At 46.3% G+C, this 26,611-nt stretch overlaps 1 protein-coding gene across 1 annotated transcript; it reads left to right on the forward strand.

Moving 5' to 3' along the window:
- The first annotated feature begins 4,540 nt into the window (after nt 1–4,540).
- Nucleotides 4,541–7,751, forward strand: LOC129833961 (protein psiQ-like). Its single transcript, XM_055898764.1, has 2 exons — nt 4,541–4,580; nt 5,752–7,751. The coding sequence occupies exons 1-2, from the start codon at nt 4,541–4,543 to the stop codon at nt 7,749–7,751; spliced, it is 2,040 nt and encodes a 679-aa protein (XP_055754739.1).
- Nucleotides 7,752–26,611: the final 18,860 nt, after the last annotated feature.

A 26,611-nucleotide genomic window follows, 5' to 3' on the forward strand; every position in this document is an offset into this window, starting at 1 on the left:
ATGTAAGGATCAGGGAAAAAATAGATTCATGTTCACGCTCTAATGCAAATAGCTTAACTTGTCTTAACTTGGCCTCTCACCATAATGTCAAAACTCAGCTCTGCCACAACGGTACTATTCCAACATTGGTGGCATGCTGGTGAAAAGTTTGACTTATTACAGAAATATAGTGGTTCACAAAATAGCAACATATTATGCTTGGTTGTCTGTGCAAAACAGTAGTAACTTTGAAATGTGCACTTTGTGTCATTGTGTGTACAGTTGAAGTCGGAAGTTTATGTACACTTAGGTTGGAGTCATTAAAACTCATTTTTCAACCACTCCACAAATTCTTGTTAACAAACTATAGTTTTGGCAAGTCGGTTAGGACATCTACTTTGTGCATAACACAAGTAATTTTTCCAACAATTGTTTACAGACAAATTATTTCACTTATAATTCACTCTCACAATTCCAGTGGGTCAGAGGTTTACATACACTATGTTCACTGTGCCTTTAAACAGCTTGGAAAATTCCAGAAAATGATGTCATGGCTTTAGAAGCTTCGGATAGGCTAATTAACATCATTTGAGTCAATTGGAGGTGTACCTGTGGATGTATTTCAAGGCCTACCTTCAAACTTATTGCTTCTTTGCTTGACATCATGGGAAAATCAAAAGACATCAGCCAAGACCTCAGAAAATAAATGGTAGACCTCCACAAGTCCGGTTCATCCTTGGGAGCAATTTCCAAATGCCTGAAGGTACCACGTTCATCTGTACAAACAATAGTACACAAGTATTAACACCATGGGATCACACAGCCGTCATACCGCTCAGGAAGGAGACGCGTAATGTCTCCTGGAGATGTACGTAGTTTGGTGCCAAAAGTGCAAATCAATCCCAGAACAACAGCAAAGAACCCTGTGAAGATGCTGGAGGAAACAGGTACAAAAGTATCAATATCCACAGTAAAACGAGTCCTATATTGACATAACCTGAAAGGCCACTCAGCAAGGAAGAAGCCACTGCTCCAAAACCAACATAAAAAAGCCTGACTACAGGTTGCAACTGCACATGGGGACAAAGATCGTACTTTTTGGAGAAATGTTGTCTGGTCTGATGAAACAAAAATAGAACTGTTTGGTCATAATGACCATCGTTATATTTGGAGGTTAAAGGGGGAGGCTTGCAAGCCAAAGAACACCATCCCAATCGTGAAGCACGGGGTGGCAGCATCATGTTGTGGAGGTGCTTTGCTGCAGCAGGGACTGGTGCACTTCACAAAATAGATGGCATCATGAGGAGAAAAAAAAGTGTGTATATATTGAAGCAACAACTCAAGACATCAGTCAGGAAGTTAAAGCTTGGTCGCAAATGGGTCTTCCAAATGGACAATGACCCAAGCATACTTCCAAAGTTGTGGCAAAATGGCTTAAGGACAACAAAGTCAAGATATTGGAGTGGCCATCACAAAGCCCTGACCTCAATCCCATAGAAAATGTGTTGGCAGAACTGAAAAAACATGTGCGAGCAAGGAGGCTTACAAACCTGACTCAGTTACACCAGCTCTGTCAGGAGGAATGGGCCAAAATTCACCCAACTTATTGTGCGAAGCTTGTGGAATGCTACCCGAAACGTTTGACCCAAGTTAAACAATTTAAAGGCAATGCTACCAAATACTAATTGAGTGTGTGTAAACTTCTGACCTACTGGGAATGTGATGAAAGAAATAAAAGCTGAAATAAATCATTCTCTACTATTATTCTGACATTTCACATTCTTAAAATAAAGTGGTAATCCTAACTGGCCTAAAAGAGGGAATTTTTACTAGGATTAAATGTCAGGAATTGTGAAAAACTGAGTTTAAATGTATTTGGCTAAGGTGTATGTAAACTTCTGACTTCAACTGTACGTGCTTGTGGATGTGTGTCAGCTACTGTAATGAACGTCCAGAGAGAGAAAATGAATTACTAAGAGAGCTGCGTATTTATTTTTCTAAAATTGTAATCATAATGGTTCTGGAATAGAGGGGAGATGGAAAAGATTTGGATATTATGGAACAGTTGGGCTCTCTGACTTATAATGACAAAGTCAGGGGTGAGGAAAACTGATGTTAGATCCGCTGTTCAGGTGCAGCCCTCACTTTGTAACTCAGCTTTCAGGTTAATGTAGACCACATGGAATGAAGCATGGAAAATGTGTTGCCATGGTGATGGGTTTACTGTAGCCTCTATGTCATGTCATATCACCTCATCAGACTAAACGTCACTGTTTCTGTGCCTCAGTCGTTCAATGGCTCACACAAAATATTGTTGACTGCTTTTTATACATTAGGCTGAACCTCTGTTTTTTTTTAATTAAAATAAATTAAAATTAAAATAAAATGTATGTAAGAACCGTAATAAGATATTAGTATTTTTCTCAACGTAAGGCTCTCAGAATAGAATAAAATACAATAGACTAGAATAACAACTGCTCTGAAGATGATGAAACTCCTGCTTGGGGTAACGTGACTCATGTACTGTATAATGTGAATGATGTAACATGGTCACAGTAGTGCTGATAAAGGCCCAGTGCAGTCAAACTAGATTTTCCTGTGTGCTATATATAATTACACACCATGAGGTTGGATTAATACTGTGAAAATTATGATAATGCATTTTTAGTGTAACAGCTGTTTTGAAAAGACCGCCTGAAATTTCTGCCTGTTTTTGGTGGGATGGAGTTTTGGCCTTCCATGGTGACATCACCAGGCGGTAAATTAGTTGATAGACCAAGACAAAGAGAGTTTCAAGCCCCTCTGCTAATAACTGCTAGTTTTCTCCCTCCCCACTCAGACCAATCTCAGACCGTCCTAGATAAAAAAAAAATATTGCTTGAGAAATTGCTCTTTGCTAAGAAGCTATTTTTGTTTCTTTTTGACAATTTTATTTGAAAACAATCACAGTAAGGTACTTAATTGTTACCCAGAAATGATTTGATATGATAAAAACAGCTGCATTGGACCTTTAAGGGTTGTTAAGGGTTAAAACATTAGCTCCAGTCTCTCCCCTGACATGCTCCACCGGAGCCATGGGATACGGGTGATGACGCAAGTTAAAACCCCACACGACACGAGCCAGCAAGTAAATAAGCAGTCCGGTTAGCAGAGCTCAGCGGTTGAAGGCACAGTAACACTGATGATAAACGGTGAGCCATGTTGATCAAAACAAAGTACATGATGCATTTTCACTGGAAGGCTATCCTTTTATTTTATACACTGATTTGATTGACTTATTGTACTTTACAATGTAGGTTATATTTTAGTATCATAGTGCAGTAGTTATTAGGTTAATATTATGTCACTGACATACTATATCTCCAGCCCATTTTCCCAGGGCTTAACACTGTGTCATCTGTATTCAGCAACCTGGTTTATGTTTCTGTTTTGAGTTTTAACCATCACAGTGAAATGTAAGCATCTGAAAACGAATTTATCATTGATTGAACACCATTTTACTATCGGTCCTTGATTTGACAAATTAAACGCCAAAGGAAATGATAAAGGTTCTGGCTATCATCCGTTAACCATCCATTCTTCAAGCCAAACTCATACAGTACAGAGGACAGTCACTGGATCTGCTGTTAACTATCGTTCCCTATGATGTGCTCTCTCTGGGAGGGCAGTACTGGATCTGCTGTTAACTAGCGTTCCCTATGATGTGCTCTCTCTGAGAAGGCAGTACTGGATCTGCTGTTAACTAGCGTTCCCTATGATGTGCTCTCTCTGAGAGGGCAGTACTGGATCTGCTGTTAACTAGCGTTCCCTATGATGTGCTCTCTCTGAGAGGGCAGTACTGGATCTGCTGTTAACTAGCATTCCCTATGATGTGCTCTCTCTGAGAGGGCAGTACTGGATCTGTTGTTAACTAGCGTTCCCTATGATGTGCTCTCTCTGAGAGGGCAGTACTGGGGTCATTCCTAGCAGGCTTGTGGTGTTGACACACCTGGTGTTGTTGCTCAGAGCATGGTGACTCTCTCACGTCTAGGAGGACCAACATTAAAGGGGTGATTTGTCACTCTCTAATGTCCTGTGAAACCCCCTTGTGGTTTTAGAAATGATGGTGAGGTCCCTCTTTTGTGGTCCTTACCTCTGGTTGTCCCCTCAGGCAACTCTGGCTTTGTTCCATATCTGTGGTTCACGCTTTCATTCTTTCGTTCTCTTGTTCATGCCTTTTTCTATTCTCTCGTTCTCTTGTATCTCTCTCTCTATCTCTCTGTCTCTCTCTCTATCTCTCTCTCTCTCTCTCTCTCTCTCTCTCTCTCTCTCTCTCTCTCTCTCTCTCTCTCTCTCTGTGTCTCTCTCTCTCCCCTTCCTCTTTTCCTCCCTCCCACCGTTCAGGGCTTTCACCCGACACGTGTACTTTGTTATTTTGTTTTACTCATGTTGTGAATATGTGCTAATAAATTCCAGTGGTCCCAGTCAATGCCATGGAACAATCAAACCAAGAATCAGTGGCGTATATCTACTTGAGATTGTTTCAGGCCTTACCCTAATGTCTGCCGAGCCTGTGGCTACGATGACAGTCAAAACACCCCTTTACCAGACAGAAGACACCTGTAAGGGCTCTCTGTATGTCAGCATACAGGATTATTCCTGTACAGCAGCCTCGCCCAATGCTTTTATATGTGTACAGAAGTCATGCTTGTTTCATGTTTCATTGCCTCTTCAAATAAGATTTGATATGTTACAGAGTGTGTGAGTGTGTTATGTGTGGTGAGCGACTGAGCATTCTATGACAAAATGGCCGCCGTGGGCTATGAAGATGATTTAGTCTAGCGCTGCACCGTAACCACACATCGTTGGTGGCTCTCTTCTAACAATCTCACCACCAACCTCTTAGATCGTAAATTAAATTCTGTTGAATACAAATATCATCCACTATTATCCCTCTTTATCAACCATCATCATTCAATATCATTCATCTCCCCATGCTTTTCTCTCATAACTGGTTGAATCAATGCAATGCCCCTGAGGCGACTGCCTGCCTTGGCTGGGGTAGGGTTTGCTGCCATTTTGTCTAATAAGCCTGTGTTTGTCTGTGTTATTGGATTGGATGGATTGTCTCCTCTCCGTTCCTCTGTGAGTGACTGTGAGGGGGTAAAGCCGGTGCCTGAGGCGCAGCTGTGTACGATCAGCCCCCTTTGGAGTCCGCGGTCGCTCCGTAGGGAGCAGCTCCTAAATCCAGGATTATTCTGGCAGGGCCCACAGCCCGGGATTAGGATGGGAAAGGGCACAGTCAGCACTCTCTTCTTTAGCAGCTCAAGGGATTACCCAACACAGACGAGGCACGACGAGGTCTTGGTTTCTGTGAGGGGTCGCTTGCTCCTTTTGCAGCCAGGGCACTATGTGGAGATGGGAGAAGGTGTCAGAGAACACTCACACTGGAGAGGTGTTGGTGCTTTAGGTTCTTGTTTTAGATTTCTTGAATACAGTGTCAACTATACAAGGGGTGATCGGGAAGATGAGTGCTGGATGTTTGAGTGGAGATGTTGTATATTATTTGAAATGTTACTCAAACATTCCTTTCACACTTTAAAAATGCTACAGTTCAGGTATTCCACATTAGAAAGCATGCTTAACTAATTGTTTTTCTCCCTTATCTGGATACGAGTCGAAAAACCCTCACGTTCATAGATTCAGTGTGACACCATGCCAGTTTTCTTCATGGCATTACTCCATGCCAGTTGGCACGATGGCAGTTGTACGACCACCTCACCTGTTTTGCAGGTACTGCCTGTGTGGCACATAACTGTGTGGGCTATAACTGTGTGGGCTATAACTGTGTGACACATAACTGTGTGGGCTATAACTGTGTGGGCTATAACTATGTGGGCTATAACTATGTGGGCTATAACTGTGTGGGCTATAACTGTGTGGCACATAACTGTGTGGGCTATAACTGTGTGAGCTATAACTGTGTGAGCTATAACTGTGTGGGCTATAACTGTGTGGGCTTTAACTGTGTGGCACATAACTGTGTGGGCTATAACTATGTGGCACATAACTGTGTGGGCTTTAACTGTGTGGGCTATAACTGTGTGACACATAATTGTGTGGGCTATAACTATGTGACACATAACTGTGTGGGCTATAACTGTGTGGGCTATAACTGTGTGACACATAACTGTGTGGGCTATAACTATGTGGCACATAACTGTGTGGGCTTTAACTGTGTGGCACATAACTGTGTGGGCTTTAACTGTGTGGCACATAACTGTGTGGGCTTTAACTGTGTGGCACATAACTGTGTGACACATAACTGTGTGGGCTATAACTGTGTGGGCTATAACTGTGTGACACATAACTGTGTGGGCTTTAACTGTGTGGCACATAACTGTGTGGGCTTTAACTGTGTGGCACATAACTGTGTGGCACATAACTGTGTGGCACATAACTGTGTGACACATAACTGTGTGGGCTTTAACTGTGTGGGCTATAACTGTGTGGCACATAACTGTGTGACACATAACTGTGTGACACATAACTGTGTGGGCTTTAACTGTGTGGGCTATAACTATGTGGCACATAACTGTGTGGGCTTTAACTGTGTGGGCTATAACTGTGTGGCACATAACTGTGTGGGCTATAACTGTGTGGCACATAACTGTGTGGCACATAACTGTGTGGGCTATAACTGTGTGACACATAACTGTGTGGCACATAGCTGTGTGGGCTATAACTGTGTGGCACATAACTGTGTGGGCTATAACTGTGTGGCACATAACTGTGTGGGCTATAACTGTGTGGGCTATAACTATGTGGGCTATAACTGTGTGGCACATAACTGTGTGGGCTATAGCTGTGTGGGCTATAACTGTGTGGCATATAACTGTGTGGGCTATAACTGTGTGGCACATAACTGTGTGGGCTATAGCTGTGTGGGCTTTAACTGTGTGGCACATAACTGTGTGGGCTATAACTGTGTGGCACCTAACTGTGTGGGCTTTAACTGTGTGGCACATAACTGTGTGGGCTTTAACTGTGTGGCACATAACTGTGTGGGCTATAACTGTGTGGCACATAACTGTGTGGCACATAACTGTGTGGGCTATAACTGTGTGGGCTATAACTGTGTGGGCTATAACTGTGTGGGCTATAACTGTGTGGCACATAACTGTGTGGGCTTTAACTGTGTGGCACATAACTGTGTGGGCTATAACTGTGTGGCACATAACTGTGTGGGCTATAACTGTGCGGGCTATAACTGTGTGGGCTTTAACTGTGTGGCACATAACTGTGTGGCACATAACTATGTGGGCTATAACTGTGTGGGCTTTAACTGTGTGGCACATAACTGTGTGGCACATAACTATGTGGGCTATAACTGTGTGGCACATAACTGTGTGGGCTATAACTGTGTGGCACATAACTGTGTGGGCTTTAACTGTGTGGGCTTTAACTGTGTGGCACATAACTGTGTGGGCTATAACTGTGTGGCACATAACTGTGTGGGCTATAACTGTGTGGCACATAACTGTGTGGGCTATAACTGTGTGGCACATAACTGTGTGGGCTATAACTGTGTGGCACATAACTGTGTGGCACATAACTGTGTGGGCTATAACTGTGTGGGCTATAACTGTGTGGGCTATAACTGTGTGGGCTTTAACTGTGTGGGCTTTAACTGTGTGGGCTTTAACTGTGTGGGCTTTAACTGTGTGGCACATAACTGTGTGGGCTATAACTGTGTGGGCTATAACTGTGTGACACAACTGTGTGGGCTATAACTGTGTGGGCTATAACTGTGTGGGCTATAGCTATGTGACACATAACTGTGTGGCACATAACTGTGTGGCCAGTGCAGCCAAAATAGTATTACACTCAAAGCCCCAAATATTGGTGTGTGTGCGCCAGCACGCCCAGTCATTGAGCGCGTGGCTGGTCAGTCTACCCCCATAATCAGGTGATATTGATTGAGAACCAGTCAATGTGAGAGGAAGGTTTGCATTCTCCCTATATGAAGCTTTGGACCCGTGATCAATAATTCATACAATCAAAATATTAGGCCTACATTTCTAAGGATGTGAATGAAATACCATGCTTCATCTAATTTCCCTGCAATGAACCCATCTATATCTTCACTATGACTGAATCTGAATCACATCCCATTGATTGTGATCCCAGGAAACTATATGATAACGAACCATACTGAAAAAGACAGGTGCCTTAATTTGGTCTTTGTCACAGATAATTGAAAGCAGCCTCCTCCCTCCCCCACTCTGGCAGAGAGTCTTGCCTTATAAGGTTGCAGTGGCTTCCAGTGACGTCTCATTCCCAGCAGTAGATCCCTGGCAGCCAGACGAGAGCGTAAAGCCCACCATCTCAAACCCATCTGAAAGAGGAAGTCTCCCAGGCTTTGATTTGATAGCTCCAGCTGTCTACTGCTGCTGCTTGGTTGTGGATGGGAGGAGGATGATGATGATGATGGTGGAGTGTGGTTATGTCATAGTGGTGTTATTGACTCCAGTCCCGAATCACGTCCAACATTTTCTTTCTCTGCAATGGGGTTATTTGTTTCTTTTTGTTTGTGTGTGTGTGTGTGTGTGTGTGTGTGTGTGTGTGTGTGTGTGTGTGTGTGTGTGTGTGTGTGTGTGTGTGTGTGTGTGTGTGTGTGTGTGTGTGTGTGTGTGTGTGTGTGTGTGTGTGTGTGTGTGTGTGTGTGTGCGTGCGTGTGTAGATGCTGAGTCAGTTGGGGGATGTTGTAGGATGATGTTTCCATGGTGAAGAGAAGCAGGTGTGGACTTGGACTCATCATTCCAACATGGATTTTCTCACTGCACAGGAAAAATGCTAATATCCACCTATCCTGGAAAGTGGTTAATGGATTTCATTCAATCCCAAGTCTCTGGATATCTTTCATATTCCGTCCATCAGTCTTCCATCCCGTCCTCCCATCTCTCCTTCCTTTCCCCTTACTTTAATTTCTCCTTTCCCCATTCCTCTCTTTTCCTTTACCTCTGTATCTTTCCTATTCTCTCCCATTCTTCCTCCCTCTCCCTCTCCCTCACCCTTTCTCATTCTCCCTTCTATTTCTCTCCCTCGTTTTCCCTTTCTCTTCCTACCCCCTCCCTCCTCCATCTCTCCGTCTCCCTCCCTCCGTCTCTCTGTCTCTGTTCCCCTCCCCCAGACTGGGGCTGTGTGGTGTGTATCTCTCAGTCGGGGGCAGCAGCAGGGAGGGATGTTATTTGGGGAAATGGAGGACAGCGTGCAGTCTGCTCGTTTGGAGGACGATCTGCCTCCTGCTGTCTCTCTCTCTCTCTCTCTCTTCTCATTCTCTCTTTCCTTCTCCTCTCTCTCTCTTCTCCTCTCTCATTCTCTCTCTCTCTCCTTCTCTCTCTCTCTTCTCCTCTCTCATTCTCTCTCTCTCTTCTCTCTCATTCCCTCTCTCTTTCCTTCTCCTCTCTCTCTCTCTCTCTCTCTCTCTCTCATTCTCTCTCTCTCTTCTCCTCTCTCATTCTCTCTCTCTTTCCTTCTCCTCTCTCATTCTCTCTCTCTTTCCTTCTCCTCTCATTCTCTCTCTCTTTCCTTCTCCTCTCATTCTCTCTCTCTTTCCTTCTCCTCTCTCTCTATCCTTATCTCTCTCTCTTCTCCTCTCTCATTCTCTCTCTCTTTCCTTCTCCTCTCATTCTCTCTCTCTTTCCTTCTCCGCTCTCTCATCTCCTCTCTCTCTATTTCTCCTCTGTCTCTTTGATTGAGACTGTAACTCTTTCTTTTCTGTAATTGCTCTCCCTCCCTCTCACCATTTAACCCTGTCTCTCCTTTCAACATGTCTCTATCCATCCATCTAGCACTCTCTTGCCCTATCCTTCTACCCATGTATGCATCTCTGTCTTCCCCCCTCTCTCCCTCTGTGCAGATGCCCTCCTGGTTGGGTGGTTATCTGGTAATGTCGTCTCCCTCCCTCTGCTTGGTGCCAGCTCTAACAGTGGGGGCATTCTTCTGTCATTAGAGACCCTTCACAGGGAGTCCACTCAGCACGCCGACCCGCGTCTTCAAAGCCAACGCCGTCGTTTGTCTCTTCTCCTCCTCTCCCCTCCTCTCCTATCATCTTTCTAAACCCCCCATCCAACGCCTTTCTATGATCTTATAGTGGTTACTGTACACCGGTCCGTGGCCGCTTGGAAACAGCTTTGGGCAAATATTTTCCTTTCATGAATATGCTGTCATTAAGCAGTGACCTCATAGGTGTGACCTCATAGGTGTGGGAACACTGTCGAAATGTTAATTGCCGCGCTATATGAGGGCCTCTCCTCGTTGCATTCCTCCCACTCTGGAATCTGGCAGGAGGAACACAGACAGACATAGAGGAGAGAGACTGTCTGCATCTCAAATGGCATCTTATTCCCTATGTAGTGCACTACTTACCCTATAGGCCCTGGGCAAAAGTTGTGCACTACACAGGGAATAGGGTACCATTTGAGACGCAGGCAGTGTCTGGGTGGCGGCAGGCTGAGACGTAGTAGGAGACACTGAGGGCTGATATCTGTTGAAGTTGACCGTGCGGCAGTGAAGTAGGGAAGGAGTTTTGCTGGAGTCCTCACACTGGACCAGAAGATTTACATGCAGGTGATAGATGATTCTTTTGATTCCTCTGGGTCCCGATCACAATGCGGTCACAGATACCAAATCAAATCTAATTTTATTTGTCACATACACATATTAAACAGATGTTATTGTGGATGTAGCGAAATGCTTCTGTTCCTAGCTCCAACAGTGCAGTAGTATCTAACAATACACAACAGTACACACAAATCTAAAAGTAAAATAATATAATTAAAAAATATGTAAATATTAGGACGAGCTATGTCACAGTGGCATTGACTAAAATACAGTAGAATAGAATACAGTATATACATATGAGATGAGTAAAGCAGTATGTAAACATTATTAAAGTGATTCCATGTCTATGTATATAGGGCAGCAGCCTCTAAGGTGCAGGGTTGAGTAACCAGGTCATAGAGGATCATCCCAATCATCCCAGTGACACCAGCCTCTCTGACTCTGAGACTCACGGCTGGTGGTGACAGAGGCAGGGCCAGGCTGTCACACAGAGGCAGGGCCAGGCTGTCACACAGAGGCAGGGCCAGGCTGTCACACAGAGGCAGGGCCAGGCTGTCACACAGAGGCAGGGCCAGGCTGTCACACAGAGGCAGGGCCAGGCTGTCACACCAGCACCATGTCCATGTTTGTGGCAGCTCTTCCTTTATCTGGCCTTGTGGGTTCATGAGAGAGAGCACTGGAGTGAGTCCAGGAGGATACATTCTCCAGTGCACAGGGATGTTCCCCCTATGGAACAGAACACTGCAGTGGCTGCATTGAAACAGGTCTGTCATGCTTCTGGATCTGAAGTGGGTGTAAGGTCCTCAAGCCTATCTCGCCAACTCATCCAGCGGAGGCTTGTGATTGGACAAATCGATGGATGGGGCTCATTGTCATGGCTGGAATGGAATGAATGGAAAGATTGAAACACTTTTAAATTCAATCCATTATTACAGTTATTACAATGACTCATCCTATTGTCCTCTATCTCTCCCTATTCCGTTCCTTCTCCCTTTCTGCCTCTCTCCCTCTCTCCTTTTCTCTCTCCATTTCCCTTCATCTCCTTCGCTCTCCTTCTCTTCTCCTGCTGCCGCTCCTTCTTCCCTCTACCTTGATTTTCCTCTGCCTTCTACCTCTCCATTATCCCCCTTTCTCTCTTTCTTCCTCTCCTTTCTCATCCCCCTTTAGCTCCTTCTTCATCTCCTTTCTCCATCCCCCTTTCTCTCCTCTTACCTCTCCTTTCTCCATCCCCCTTTCTCTCTTTCTTCCTCTCCTTTTTCCATCCCCCTTTCTCTCTTTCTTCCTCTCCTTTCTCCATCCCCCTTTCTCTCCTCTTACCTCTCCTTTCTCCATCCCCCTTTATCTCCTTCTTCATCTCCTTTCTCCATCCCCCTTTCACTCTTTCTTCCTCTCCTTTCTCCATCCCCCTTTCTCTCTTTCTTCCTCTTCTTTCTCCATCCCCCTTTCTCTCCTCCTACCTCTCCTTTCTCATCCCCTTTTCTCTCCTCTTACCTCTCCTTTCTCCATCCCCCTTTCTCTCTTTCTTCCTCTCCTTTCTCATCCCCCTTTCTCTCCTTCTTCATCTCCTTCTCCTTCCCCTCAATCTTTCCCTCCTTCCACCATCTCCCTCTTTCTTTCCCCCTCCCTCTCTCTTTCCCTCTCCCTCTCCATCAGCTCCGTTCCCTGGAGGGTGAACCTGCAATCGTCTGGGTCTATGTTTAGCTCAGGGCTGGAACAGTGAACAGCGACCCACTCATCTCCGTGCCTCCCTGCCCGCCAGCCCTTACACTTAGCCCTGCTCTACAGTAACCTAGCCAGCTCACTAACTACTGTCTTCACCAGGTCTGCACGGAACACATCCTGTGTCATGTTCCAGCCAGCTCACTAACTACTGCCTTCACCAGGTCTGCAGGGAACACATCCTGTGTCATGTTCCAGCCAGCTCACTAACTACTGCCTTCACCAGGTCTGCAGGGAACACATCCTGTGTCATGTTCCAGCCAGCTCACTAACTACTGTCTTCACCAGGTCTGCACGGAACACATCCTGTGTCATGTTCCAGCCAGCTCACTAACTACTGCCTTCACCAGGTCTACAGGGAACACATCCTGTGTCATGTTCCAGCCAGCTCACTAACTACTGTCTTCACCAGGTCTGCACGGAACACATCCTGTGTCATGTTCCAGCCAGCTCACTAACTACTGCCTTCACCAGGTCTGCAGGGAACACATCCTGTGTCATGTTCCAGCCAGCTTACTAACTACTGCCTTCACCAGGTCTGCAGGGAACACATCCTGTGTCATGTTCCAGCCAGCTCACTAACTACTGTCTTCACCAGGTCTGCACGGAACACATCCTGTGTCATGTTCCAGCCAGCTCACTAACTACTGCCTTCACCAGGTCTGCAGGGAACACATCCTGTGTCATGTTCCAGCCAGCTCACTAACTACTCTCTTCACCAGGTCTACAGGGAACACATCCTGTGTCATGTTCCAGCCAGCTCACTAACTACTGCCTTCACCAGGTCTGCACGGAACACATCCTGTGTCATGTTCCAGCCAGCTCACTAACTACTGCCTTCACCAGGTCTGCAGGGAACACATCCTGTGTCATGTTACATTTACATTACATTTAAGTCATTTAGCAGACGCTCTTATCCAGAGCGACTTACAAATTGGTGCATTCACCTTATGATATCCAGTGGAACAACCACTTTACAATAGTGCATCTAAATCTTTTAAGGGGGGGGGGGGGGTCAGAATGATTACTTTGTCCTATCCTAGGTATTCCTTAAAGAGGTGGGGTTTCAGGTGTCTCCGGAAGGTGGTGATTGACTCCGCTGTCCTGGCGTCGTGAGGGAGTTTGTTCCACCATTGGGGTGCCAGAGCAGCGAACAGTTTTGACTGGGCTGAGCGGGAATTGTACTTCCTCAGTGGTAGGGAGGCGAGCAGGCCAGAGGTGGATGAACGCAGTGCCCTAGTTTGGGTGTAGGGCCTGATCAGAGCCTGAAGGTACTGAGGTGCCATTCCCCTCACAGCTCCGTAGGCAAGCACCATGGTCTTGTAGCGGATGCGAGCTTCAACTGGAAGCCAGTGGAGAGAGCGCAGGAGCGGGGTGACGTGAGAGAACTTGGGAAGGTTGAACACCAGACGGGCTGCGGCGTTCTGGATGAGTTGTAGGGGTTTAATGGCACAGGCAGGGAGCCCAGCCAACAGCGAGTTGCAGTAATCCAGACGGGAGATGACAAGTGCCTGGATTAGGACCTGCGCCGCTTCCTGTGTGAGGCAGGGTCGTACTCTGCGGATGTTGTAGAGCATGAACCTACAGGAACGGGCCACCGCCTTGATGTTAGTTGAGAACGACAGGGTGTTGTCCAGGATCACGCCAAGGTTCTTAGCGCTCTGGGAGGAGGACACAATGGAGTTGTCAACCGTGATGGCGAGATCATGGAACGGGCAGTCCTTCCCCGGGAGGAAGAGCAGCTCCGTCTTGCCGAGGTTCAGCTTGAGGTGGTGATCCGTCATCCACACTGATATGTCTGCCAGACATGCAGAGATGCGATTCGCCACCTGGTCATCAGAAGGGGGAAAGGAGAAGATTAATTGTGTGTCGTCTGCATAGCAATGATAGGAGAGACCATGTGAGGTTATGACAGAGCCAAGTGACTTGGCGAGAATAGGAGAGGGCCTAGAACAGAGCCCTGGGGGACACCAGTGGTGAGAGCACGTGGTGAGGAGACAGATTCTCGCCACGCCACCTGGTAGGAGCGGCCTGTCAGGTAGGACGCAATCCAAGCGTGGGCCGCGCCGGAGATGCCCAACTCGGAGAGGGTGGAGAGGAGGATCTGATGGTTCACAGTATCGAAGGCAGCCGATAGGTCTAGAAGGATGAGAGCAGAGGAGAGAGAGTTAGCTTTAGCAGTGCGGAGCGCCTCCGTGATACAGAGAAGAGCAGTCTCAGTTGAATGACTAGTCTTGAAACCTGACTGATTTGGATCAAGAAGGTCATTCTGAGAGAGATAGCAGGAGAGCTGGCCAAGGACGGCACGTTCAAGAGTTTTGGAGAGAAAAGAAAGAAGGGATACTGGTCTGTAGTTGTTGACATCGGAGGGATCGAGTGTAGGTTTTTTCAGCAGGGGTGCAACTCTCGCTCTCTTGAAGACGGAAGGGACGTAGCCAGCGGTCAAGGATGAGTTGATGAGCGAGGTGAGGTAAGGGAGAAGGTCTCCGGAAATGGTCTGGAGAAGAGAGGAGGGGATAGGGTCAAGTGGGCAGGTTGTTGGGCGGCCGGCCGTCACAAGACGCGAGATTTCATCTGGAGAGAGAGGGGAGAAAGAGGTCAGAACACAGGGTAGGGCAGTGTGAGCAGAACCAGCGGTGTCGTTTGACTTAGCAAACGAGGATCGGATGTCGTCGACCTTCTTTTCAAAATGGTTGACGAAGTCATCTGTAGAGAGGGAGGAGGGAGGGGGGGGGGGGATTCAGGAGGGAGGAGAAGGTGGCAAAGAGCTTCCTAGGGTTAGAGGCAGATGCTTGGAATTTAGAGTGGTAGAAAGTGGCTTTAGCAGCAGAGACAGAAGAGGAAAATGTAGAGAGGAGGGAGTGAAAGGATGCCAGGTCCGCAGGGAGGCGAGTTTTCCTCCATTTCCGCTCGGCTGCCCGGAGCCCTGTTCTGTGAGCTCGCAATGAGTCGTCGAGCCACGGAGCGGGAGGGGAGGACCGAGCCGGCCTGGAGGATAGGGGACATAGAGAGTCAAAGGATGCAGAAAGGGAGGAGAGGAGGGTTGATGAGGCAGAATCAGGAGATAGGTTGGAGAAGGTTTGAGCAGAGGGAAGAGATGATAGGATGGAAGAGGAGAGAGTAGCGGGGGAGAGAGAGCGAAGGTTGGGACGGCGCGATACCATCCGAGTAGGGGCAGTGTGGGAAGTGTTGGATGAGAGCGAGAGGGAAAAGGATACAAAGTAGTGGTCGGAGACTTGGAGGGGAGTTGCAATGAGGTTAGTGGAAGAACAGCATCTAGTAAAGATGAGGTCAAGCGTATTGCCTGCCTTGTGAGTAGGGGGGAAAGGTGAGAGGGTGAGGTCAAAAGAGGAGAGGAGTGGAAAGAAGGAGGCAGAGAGGAATGAGTCAAAGGTAGACGTGGGGAGGTTAAAGTCACCCAGAACTGTGAGAGGTGAGCCGTCCTCAGGAAAGGAGCTTATCAAGGCATCAAGCTCATTGATGAACTCTCCGAGGGAACCTGGAGGGCGATAAATGATAAGGATGTTAAGCTTGAAAGGGCTGGTAACTGTGACAGCATGGAATTCAAAGGAGGCGATAGACAGATGGGTAAGGGGAGAAAGAGAGAATGACCACTTGGGAGAGATGAGGATCCCGGTGCCACCACCCCGCTGACCAGAAGCTCTCGGGGTGTGCGAGAACACGTGGGCAGACGAAGAGAGAGCAGTAGGAGTAGCAGTGTTATCTGTGGTGATCCATGTTTCCGTCAGTGCCAAGAAGTCGAGGGACTGGAGGGAAGCATAGGCTGAGATGAACTCTGCCTTGTTGGCCGCAGATCGGCAGTTCCAGAGGCTACCGGAGACCTGGAACTCCACGTGGGTCGTGCGCGCTGGGACCACCAGGTTAGGGTGGCCGCGGCCACGCGGTGTGAAGGTATCATTTTAATCATTTTAGTCAATAAGATTTTTGCAACGTAAGCTTAACTTTCTGAACATTCGAGACGTGTAGTCCACTTGTCATTCCAATCTCCTTTGCATTAGCATAGCCTCTTCTGTAGCCTGTCAACTATGTGTCTGTCTATCCCTGTTCTCTCCTCTCTGCACAGACCATACAAACGCTACAGTACTGCTGAAGAAGGCTAGCTAGCAGTGGCTGCGTTGTTGACTTTGTTTGAAAGTGTAGCTGGCTAGGTAACCTCGATAGCTGGCTAGGTAACCTCGGTAACTGGCTAGATAATTAGTCTAAACTACACAATTGTCTTAGATACAGGACAGCAAAGACAACTATGTAGCTAGCTAACACTAGCTAGCTAACACTACACTAATCAAATCGTTCCGTTGTAATGTAATAGTTTCTACAGTGCTGCTATTCGGTAGAAGTTGGCTAGCTAGCAGTGTTAGCAGTGTTAGCAGTGTTGACTAGGTAGGAGAACGGCAGCGCGGCGGATGAAAATAGCTGGCTAGCTAACCGATAATTGCTCTAGACTCCACAGTTATCTTAGATACAAAGACAGCAAAGACAACTATGTAGCTAGCTAACACTAATCAAGTCGTTCCGTTGTTCCGTTGAATGTAATTGTTTCTACAGTGCTGCTATTCGGTGGCTAGCTGGCTAGCTAGCAGTGTTGATTACGTTACGTTACGTTAAAAGGACGAAAATAGCTGGCTAGCTAACCTAGAAAATCGCTCTAAACTACACAATTATCTTTGATACAAAGACGGCTATGTAGCTAGCTAAGATCAAACAAATCAAACCGTTGTACTATAATGAAATGAAATGAGAAATGTGATACTACCTGTGGAGCGAAGCGGAATGCGACCGGGTTGTTGAATGCGGAAGCGACTGTTCCAGCCAGCTCACTAACTACTGTCTTCACCAGGTCTGCAGGGAACACATCCTGTATCATGTTCCAGCCAGCTCACTAACTACTGTCTTCACCAGGTCTGCAGGGAACACATCCTGTATCATGTTCCAGCCAGCTCACTAACTACTGTCTTCACCAGGTCTGCAGGGAACACATCCTGTATCATGTTCCAGCCAGCTCACTAACTACTGTCTTCACCAGGTCTGCAGGGAACACATCCTGTATCATGTTCCAGCCAGCTCACTAACTACTGTCTTCACCAGGTCTGCAGGGAACACATCCTGTATCATGTTCCAGCCAGCTCACTAACTACTGTCTTCACCAGGTCTGCAGGGAACACATCCTGTATCATGTTCCAGCCAGCTCACTAACTACTGTCTTCACCAGGTCTGCAGGGAACACATCCTGTATCATGTTCCAGCCAGCTCACTAACTACTGTCTTCACCAGGTCTGCAGGGAACACATCCTGTATCATGTTCCAGCCAGCTCACTAACTACTGTCTTCACCAGGTCTGCAGGGAACACATCCTGTATCATGTTCCAGCCAGCTCACTAACTACTGTCTTCACCAGGTCTGCAGGGAACACATCCTGTATCATGTTCCAGCCAGCTCACTAACTACTGTCTTCACCAGGTCTGCAGGGAACACATCCTGTATCATGTTCCAGCCAGCTCACTAACTACTGTCTTCACCAGGTCTGCAGGGAACACATCCTGTATCATGTTCCAGCCAGCTCACTAACTACTGTCTTCACCAGGTCTGCAGGGAAAACATGCAGCAGCAACATGGTCTGGTTGTTGTCTCCTCTACACTGTGACTCTGTAGATGCAACATGGTCTGGTTGTTGTCTCCTCTACACTGTGACTCTGTAGATGCAACATGGTCTGGTTGTTGTCTCCTCTACACTGTGACTCTGTAGATGCAACATGGTCTGGTTGTTATCTCCTCTACACTGTGACTCTGTAGATGCAACATGGTCTGGTTGTTGTCTCCTCTACACTGTGACTCTGAAGATGCAGCAGCAACATGGTCTGGTTGTTGTCTCCTCTACACTGTGACTCTGTAGATGCAACATGGTCTGGTTGTTATCTCCTCTACACTGTGACTCTGAAGATGCAGCAGCAACATGGTCTGGTTGTTGTCTCCTCTACACTGTGACTCTGAAGATGCAACATGGTCTGGTTGTTATCTCCTCTACACTGTGACTCTGTAGATGCAACAGGGTCTGGTTGTTATCTCCTCTACACTGTGACTCTGAAGATGCAGCAGCAACATGGTCTGGTTGTTGTCTCCTCTACACTGTGACTCTGTAGATGCAACATGGTCTGGTTGTTATCTCCTCTACACTGTGACTCTGTAGATGCAGCAGCTACATGGTCTGGTTGTTGTCTCCTTTACACTGTGACTCTGAAGATGCAGCAGCAACATGGTCTGGTTGTTGTCTCCTCTACACTGTGACTCTGTAGATGCAGCAGCAACATGGTCTGGTTGTTGTCTCCTCTACACTGTGACTCTGTAGATGCAACATGGTCTGGTTGTTGTCTCCTCTACACTGTGACTCTGTAGATGCAACATGGTCTGGTTGTTGTCTCCTCTACACTGTGACTCTGAAGATGCAGCAGCAACATGGTCTGGTTGTTGTCTCCTCTACACTGTGACTCTGTAGATGCAACATGGTCTGGTTGTTGTCTCCTCTACACTGTGACTCTGAAGATGCAGCAGCAACATGGTCTGGTTGTTGTCTCCTCTACACTGTGACTCTGTAGATGCAACATGGTCTGGTTGTTATCTCCTCTACACTGTGACTCTGAAGATGCAGCAGCAACATGGTCTGGTTGTTGTCTCCTCTACACTGTGACTCTGAAGATGCAACATGGTCTGGTTGTTATCTCCTCTACACTGTGACTCTGTAGATGCAACAGGGTCTGGTTGTTATCTCCTCTACACTGTGACTCTGAAGATGCAGCAGCAACATGGTCTGGTTGTTGTCTCCTCTACACTGTGACTCTGTAGATGCAACATGGTCTGGTTGTTGTCTCCTCTACACTGTGACTCTGTAGATGCAACATGGTCTGGTTGTTGTCTCCTCTACACTGTGACTCTGAAGATGCAGCAGCAAAATGGTCTGGTTGTTGTCTCCTCTACACTGTGACTCTGTAGATGCAACATGGTCTGGTTGTTGTCTCCTCTACACTGTGACTCTGAAGATGCAGCAGCAACATGGTCTGGTTGTTGTCTCCTCTACACTGTGACTCTGTAGATGCAGCAGCAACATGGTCTGGTTGTTGTCTCCTCTACACTGTGACTCTGTAGATGCAACATGGTCTGGTTGTTGTCTCCTCTACACTGGGACTCTGAAGATGCAACATGGTCTGGTTGTTGTCTCCTCTACACTGTGACTCTGAAGATGCAGCAGCAACATGGTCTGGTTGTTGTCTCCTCTACACTGTGACTCTGTAGATGCAGCAGCTACATGGTCTGGTTGTTGTCTCCTCTACACTGTGACTCTGAAGATGCAGCAGCAACATGGTCTGGTTGTTGTCTCCTCTACACTGTGACTCTGTAGATGCAGCAGCAACATGGTCTGGTTGTTGTCTCCTCTACACTGTGACTCTGTAGATGCAGCAGCAACATGGTCTGGTTGTTGTCTCCTCTACACTGTGACTCTGAAGATGCAGCAGCAACATGGTCTGGTTGTTGTCTCCTCTACACTGTGACTCTGTAGATGCAGCAGCAACATGGTCTGGTTGTTGTCTCCTCTACACTGTGACTCTGTAGATGCAGCAGCAACATGGTCTGGTTGTTGTCTCCTCTACACTGTGACTCTGAAGATGCAGCAGCAACATGGTCTGGTTGTTTCCTCCTCTACACTGTGACTCTGTAGATGCAGCAGCAACATGGTCTGGTTGTTGTCTCCTTTACACTGACTCTGTAGATGCAGCAGCTACATGGTCTGGTTGTTGTCTCCTCTACACTGGGACTCTGTAGATGCAGCAGCAACATGGTCTGGTTGTTGTCTCCTCTACACTGTGACTCTGAAGATGCAGCAGCTACATGGTCTGGTTGTTGTCTCCTCTACACTGTGACTCTGAAGATGCAGCAGCAACATGGTCTGGTTGTTGTCTCCTCTACACTGTGACTCTGTAGATGCAACATGGTCTGGTTGTTGTCTCCTCTACACTGTGACTCTGTAGATGCAGCAGCAACATGGTCTGGTTGTTGTCTCCTCTACACTGTGACTCTGTAGATGCAACATGGTCTGGTTGTTGTCTCCTCTACACTGTGACTCTGTAGATGCAGCAGCAACATGGTCTGGTTTCTCCTCTACACTGTGACTCTGTAGATGCAACATGGTCTGGTTGTTGTCTCCTCTACACTGTGACTCTGTAGATGCAGCAGCTACATGGTCTGGTTGTTGTCTCCTCTACACTGTGACTCTGTAGATGCAACATGGTCTGGTTGTTGTCTCCTCTACACTGTGACTCTGTAGATGCAGCAGCAACATGGTCTGGTTGTTGTCTCCTCTACACTGTGACTCTGAAGATGCAGCAGCAACATGGTCTGGTTGTTGTCTCCTCTACACTGTGACTCTGTAGATGCAACATGGTCTGGTTGTTGTCTCCTCTACACTGTGACTCTGTAGATGCAGCAGCTACATGGTCTGGTTGTTGTCTCCTCTACACTGTGACTCTGAAGATGCAGCAGCAACATGGTCTGGTTTCTCCTCTACACTGTGACTCTGTAGATGCAACATGGTCTGGTTGTTGTCTCCTCTACACTGTGACTCTGTAGATGCAACATGGTCTGGTTGTTGTCTCCTCTACACTGTGACTCTGTAGATGCAGCAGCAACATGGTCTGGTTGTTGTCTCCTCTACACTGTGACTCTGTAGATGCAGCAGCAACATGGTCTGGTTTCTCCTCTACACTGTGACTCTGTAGATGCAACATGGTCTGGTTGTTGTCTCCTCTACACTGTGACTCTGTAGATGCAGCAGCTACATGGTCTGGTTGTTGTCTCCTCTACACTGTGACTCTGAAGATGCAGCAGCAACATGGTCTGGTTGTTGTCTCCTCTACACTGTGACTCTGAAGATGCAGCAGCAACATGGTCTGGTTGTTGTCTCCTCTACACTGGGACTCTGTAGATGCAACATGGTCTGGTTGTTGTCTCCTCTACACTGTGACTCTGTAGATGCAGCAGCAACATGGTCTGGTTGTTGTCTCCTCTACACTGTGACTCTGTAGATGCAGCAGGGACAAGGACCTTAGCACTGTCAGACACAAACCCTCTTAACAGCGCTCAGATTTCTGGATTAAGGGGGAGATTTTCACACCTCTGAATTGTATTGTACAACGGGGCTCATGCATCTTTTCATGCATCTTTTCTCCCTCGGGATGTGAGCCTTTCCTTATTTATAGTGAATTCTGATCTTTGTTGAGCGGGATGAGTTCATGAGCTGCATGTACAGAACATACTAATGAGGTGGATGGTGAATGGTGGGTTGGTACAGTATATTACCACTATGGGAGAAGGTTTTGACTGGGAAAGAAAGGGTGAGGAATAAGAGATGATTGTCATCAAATCCTTTCTAAATGGATTTGGGATGAGTTGGGTAGTGAGCTCCATAATAAACATTCTCATAGGTAGTTCAGTTCCACACGAACACATGCCGATCATACTGTTTGGCTCAGTGAGACTCAGATATTAGTTCAATGAGTACTCAAAGAGTTGATTATGTTGTGTATACTGTAATTAATGTATGTACTATCAACATGTAAATTGTATGATCTGTACGTTACACAAATGGTAAAATACACAAATCCTTTGTATACACAAAGTGGTTATTTCCCCTTTCCTTGTCACCTAAATACCTTTCCTATCCTCAGTTTCCTACAGCTCTTCCTCCTTCACTCAGCCTCCTCTCTCTCTCTCTGTCTCTCTCTCTCTGTCTCTCTCTCTCTCTCTGTCTGTCTGTCTGTCTGTCTGTCTGTCTGTCTGTCTGTCTGTCTGTCTGTCTGTCTGTCTCTCGCTCTCGCTCTCTCTCTCTCTCTCTCTCTGTCTCTCTCTCTCTCTGTCTCTCACTCTCTCTCTCTGTCTCTCTGTCTCTTATTTTTATTTATTTCAGTGGAACTTTGACACTCTGACACTCAATGTTCCGCAGGGTTCCGCATTCTCAGCATCCCGTCCTGCCGGAAGAAATCCCAGCCTGTGATTACCTACTCATATTTCATACTTCACTTCCCTTCCTGCACCGGCTATAAATGAATGCCTTTTATTAGTTGGCAGTTCCAGTGAACAAAAGGATTGACGGGGTCTTGCGTTCAGGTTTCGTATTGATTTATGGACGCATTCCAAGATGTCCAAATGCCATTGATTTTCTTCTGATTGATCAATTTAGAGAGATTTAGATAAGATGTCTGTGTGTGTGTGTGTGAATGCTTTGTCACCCAAATGTGACAGATATGCCCACCAGGAACATACTGTACACATCTCACATGTATCTAGTGACTGTTGAAGCAATAAAGAAAAGTTACCTAACACATATAGCTCATGGATTATATTTCTGTCCTTGTTGCAAATACCTGTCGTATCAAACAAGCGTTTTCCACACACACCTTTATTCTGTGTTGTCATTATTGAGGATGTTTGTTTACAGGGCTCTGGTGATTACCTGATCATTAGGACAGTAGCACGTACAGACAGCAGACTTCAGCAACGAGGTGAGACTGATGTGTTTATATTCACAGGCAATTAAAACTGTAGGAGCAGAAGATACATGTGTCCATCTGTTCCTGGTGTGTCCTACGTGGTGAGGAATGTTCATTCTGAAGGTAGTGGAGAAGGTCTCTGTAGAAACAGTGGAGAGACTGGATAGTGACAGGAAGGGGAAGTGAACTAGTGTGGTTCTGGTGGTGGTGTTTTTGTCTTGTTTCCCCACATTAACACCTACCGTACATAAGGCTACGTGTACATTATGCATAAACAAATAGAATAGTAAGTTTACTATTTTGAATAGGTAATCTCTCTCTCTCTCTTTCTCCCTCTCTCTCTTTCCATCTCTTTCTCTCTGTGTGTGGGTGACTCTCGTTGTATAATTGTCATGCATGACAGTAAAAGTCTGTATGTGTCTGGCAGTAGTTTTCATCAGTCTGCAGTGTGATCTGGGTCTTGTCTGGCAGTAGTTTTCATCAGTCTGCAGTGTGATCTGGGTCTTGTCTGGCAGTAGTTTATCAGTCTGCAGTGTGATCTGGGTCTTATCTGGCAGTAGTTTTCATCAGTCTGCAGTGTGATCTGGGTCTTGTCTGGTAGTAGTTTTCATCAGTCTGCAGTGTGATCTGGGTCTTGTCTGGCAGTAGTTTTCATCAGTCTGCAGTGTGATCTGGGTCTTGTCTGGCAGTAGTTTTCATCAGTCTGCAGTGTGATCTGGGTCTTGTCTGGCAGTAGTTTATCAGTCTGCAGTGTGATCTGGGTCTTATCTGGCAGTAGTTTTCATCAGTCTGCAGTGTGATCTGGGTCTTGTCTGGTAGTAGTTTTCATCAGTCTGCAGTGTGATCTGGGTCTTGTCTGGCAGTAGTTTTCATCAGTCTGCAGTGTGATCTGGGTCTTGTCTGGCAGTAGTTTTCATCAGTCTGCAGTGTGATCTGGGTCTTGTCTGGCAGTAGTTTATCAGTCTGCAGTGTGATCTGGGTCTTATCTGGCAGTAGTTTTCATCAGTCTGCAGTGTGATCTGGGTCTTGTCTGGCAGTAGTTTATCAGTCTGCAGTGTGATCTGGGTCTTGTCTGGCAGTAGTTTTCATCAGTCTGCAGTGTGATCTGGGTCTTGTCTGGCAGTAGTTTTCATCAGTCTGCAGTGTGATCTGGGTCTTGTCTGGCAGTAGTTTTCATCAGTCTGCAGTGTGATCTGGGTCTTGTCTGGCAGTAGTTTTCATCAGTCTGCAGTGTGATCTGGGTCTTGTCTGACAGTAGTTTTCATCAGTCTGCAGTGTGGTCTGGGTCTTGTCTGGCAGTAGTTTTCATCAGTCTGCAGTGTGATCTGGGTCTTGTCTGGCAGTAGTTTTCATCAGTCTGCAGTGTGATCTGGGTCTTGTCTGACAGTAGTTTTCATCAGTCTGCAGTGTGATCTGGGTCTTGTCTGGCAGTAGTTTTCATCAGTCTGCAGTGTGATCTGGGTCTTGTCTGGCAGTAGTTTTCATCAGTCTGCAGTGTGATCTGGGTCTTGTCTGGCAGTAGTTTTCATCAGTCTGCAGTGTGATCTGGGTCTTGTCTGGCAGTAGTTTTCATCAGTCTGCAGTGTGATCTGGGTCTTGTCTGGCAGTAGTTTTCATCAGTCTGCAGTGTGATCTGGGTCTTGTCTGGCAGTAGTTTTCATCAGTCTGCAGTGTGATCTGGGTCTTGTCTGGCAGTAGTTTTCATCAGTCTGCAGTGTGATCTGGGTCTTGTCTGGCAGTAGTTTTCATCAGTTTGAAGTGCAGTCTGGGTCTTGTCTGGCTGTAGGAGGTCTGGTCTGGAACATGTGTTCTCCTAATAGCTTTAATATGGCTGGAAATAAGAGAGGCAGAACCTAGAGTCATAGTCACATGACAATGAACACAGCTAAGGGATTTATAAGCTGCTATAGAACTTGTGTGAGTGTATGTGTGTTTTTGAGTGAGTGTGTATATGTATATATATGCTGATTGAATGTGAGTGGTAGCAACATACAGGCAGCTCTTAACCTGAGCCTCTGCTTAATTATGACTGTCTCTGTTGCCATGGTTCTCTATTAAGGCACTGAGATTAAACACTGATTTGCATGTGAAAGGGAAAGGAGAGGAGAGGAGTCTGAAAAAAAGTCTGAAATATCTTCTAGTTGCATCACCCCTGTCAACTAACTCCAAACAACTACAGTGCGTGTTGTGTCAAAATACCCTATATTGTAGTTGCCTTTACATTGCAGATGTATGTCTTGGCCTTGGACTGTGAGCTCTCTCTCTGTGTGTTTCATTAGCTGTTATCCACTGTGGTGGCTGTCAGTGTGGTTTCACTCTGTGTAGAATAGCAGCAGGCCACAGCGCAGCGTGCTGCTGTACCGGTAGACAGCTGGGCTTTTACATACTGTATGTAGGCTGACACTACATCTGCCTCTCTTGGTTTCCTATGAACATCCTGAGAGAGAGGGAAGAAGAGAGGGAAGGAAGGAGAAAGAGAGAGGGAAGGAGAGCGAGATATATATATTTAGGAACTTGTTTTGAATAGGGAACAAATTTGAAATGTGAAGAAAAATAATTTGATGGCAAAAATGAGCGAGTACAGATGGTGTAATATGTTGATGTTGAGTTTGTTGTTGAGAGATGGCCAGACTGGATCTGAATGGATCTGGGTGCACTGAGGTGATGAGTCATCACTCAGTCCTCATCAAGGGCTTTATTGGCATTGGAAACTTATGTTTACATTGCCAAAGCAAGTGAAATAGATAAAAATCTAAAATGAAATTAACAATAAAAAATATACAGTAAACATTACACTCTCTCAATCTCTGTCTCTTTCTCTCTCTGTCCCCCCGCAACCCCCCCCCCCCCCCCCCCCCCACCATCAGGAAGTTCATTAGAAACCAAAAAACAAGAAGTGAAACAAGGGATCTTTCTCTTTCATTCTGACTCACCTTTCCACAACACTCAACCCAAAACAATCCTTATGCACATCTAGTCTACAACAACCAAACACTGATTCTAGACTACATATTCATAACAGCACAAACTCCTGCAGTGTCTATAAATTCATAATGATAATCCAGTCTTTGAGTATTCACAACAATAGAAGCCACTAGAGAGTGTGTATATTGTATATTAAAAATAACAAAACTCCTACAGAGAGAGAGAATAAGCATGAATATTAATGCTGAGTACGGGGGAGGCTGAGGAGGCCACAGGGTGGAAAACCTTCAAGCCTCCTCCAAATCCTCAGCAGATAAACGGAGGAGGAAAGAGATCATTACACGCATCGTTTTTCACAGGGCTTCCCAAATCTCATTTTCCGTAGTGTATTTTAATGGGCTCCTCTCTCGCAGCTCACCGTGTGTGTGTGTGTGTGTGTGTGTGTGTGTGTGTGTGTGTGTGTGTGTGTGTGTGTGTAACCTCTGCAAAGGCTGAGGGTGCTGCCTCCACCAGTGCTCTGATTATTTCCCACATCAAGAGATTTTTTTTCCGCGTTGGAATTCGGGAGGGAAGGGGAACCCGGTGAGCCTGTGTGTTCACGGTTTTTAATGCTTGTCAAAATGTTGTCTTTGTACGGTGTCGTGTGGATCCCTGTGTGGCATGTAAATGCAGCCTGAGGAAATACAAAGCTCCTGAAGCTAGATAAATGAGTTCGGATACAGAATAACTAGGAGAGGAATCAAAGTCATTTCCCTCCATAAGATTGTGTGATTTATTATTTATTATCATTACCATGTGTAGCACAGATTATTGGGGTGTATTTATCA

This window comes from Salvelinus fontinalis, chromosome 34, assembly GCF_029448725.1.
Source record: "Salvelinus fontinalis isolate EN_2023a chromosome 34, ASM2944872v1, whole genome shotgun sequence".
Lineage (NCBI taxonomy): Eukaryota > Metazoa > Chordata > Actinopteri > Salmoniformes > Salmonidae > Salvelinus > Salvelinus fontinalis.

Coding starts and splice junctions, on each gene's coding strand:
- LOC129833961 (XM_055898764.1), top strand. CDS start 4,541: ATGACAGTCAAAACACCCCTTTACCAGACAGAAGACACCT. Junction 4,581..5,751: donor TTACCAGACAGAAGACACCT/GTAAGGGCTCTC, acceptor CCTGTTTTGCAG/GTACTGCCTGTGTGGCACAT.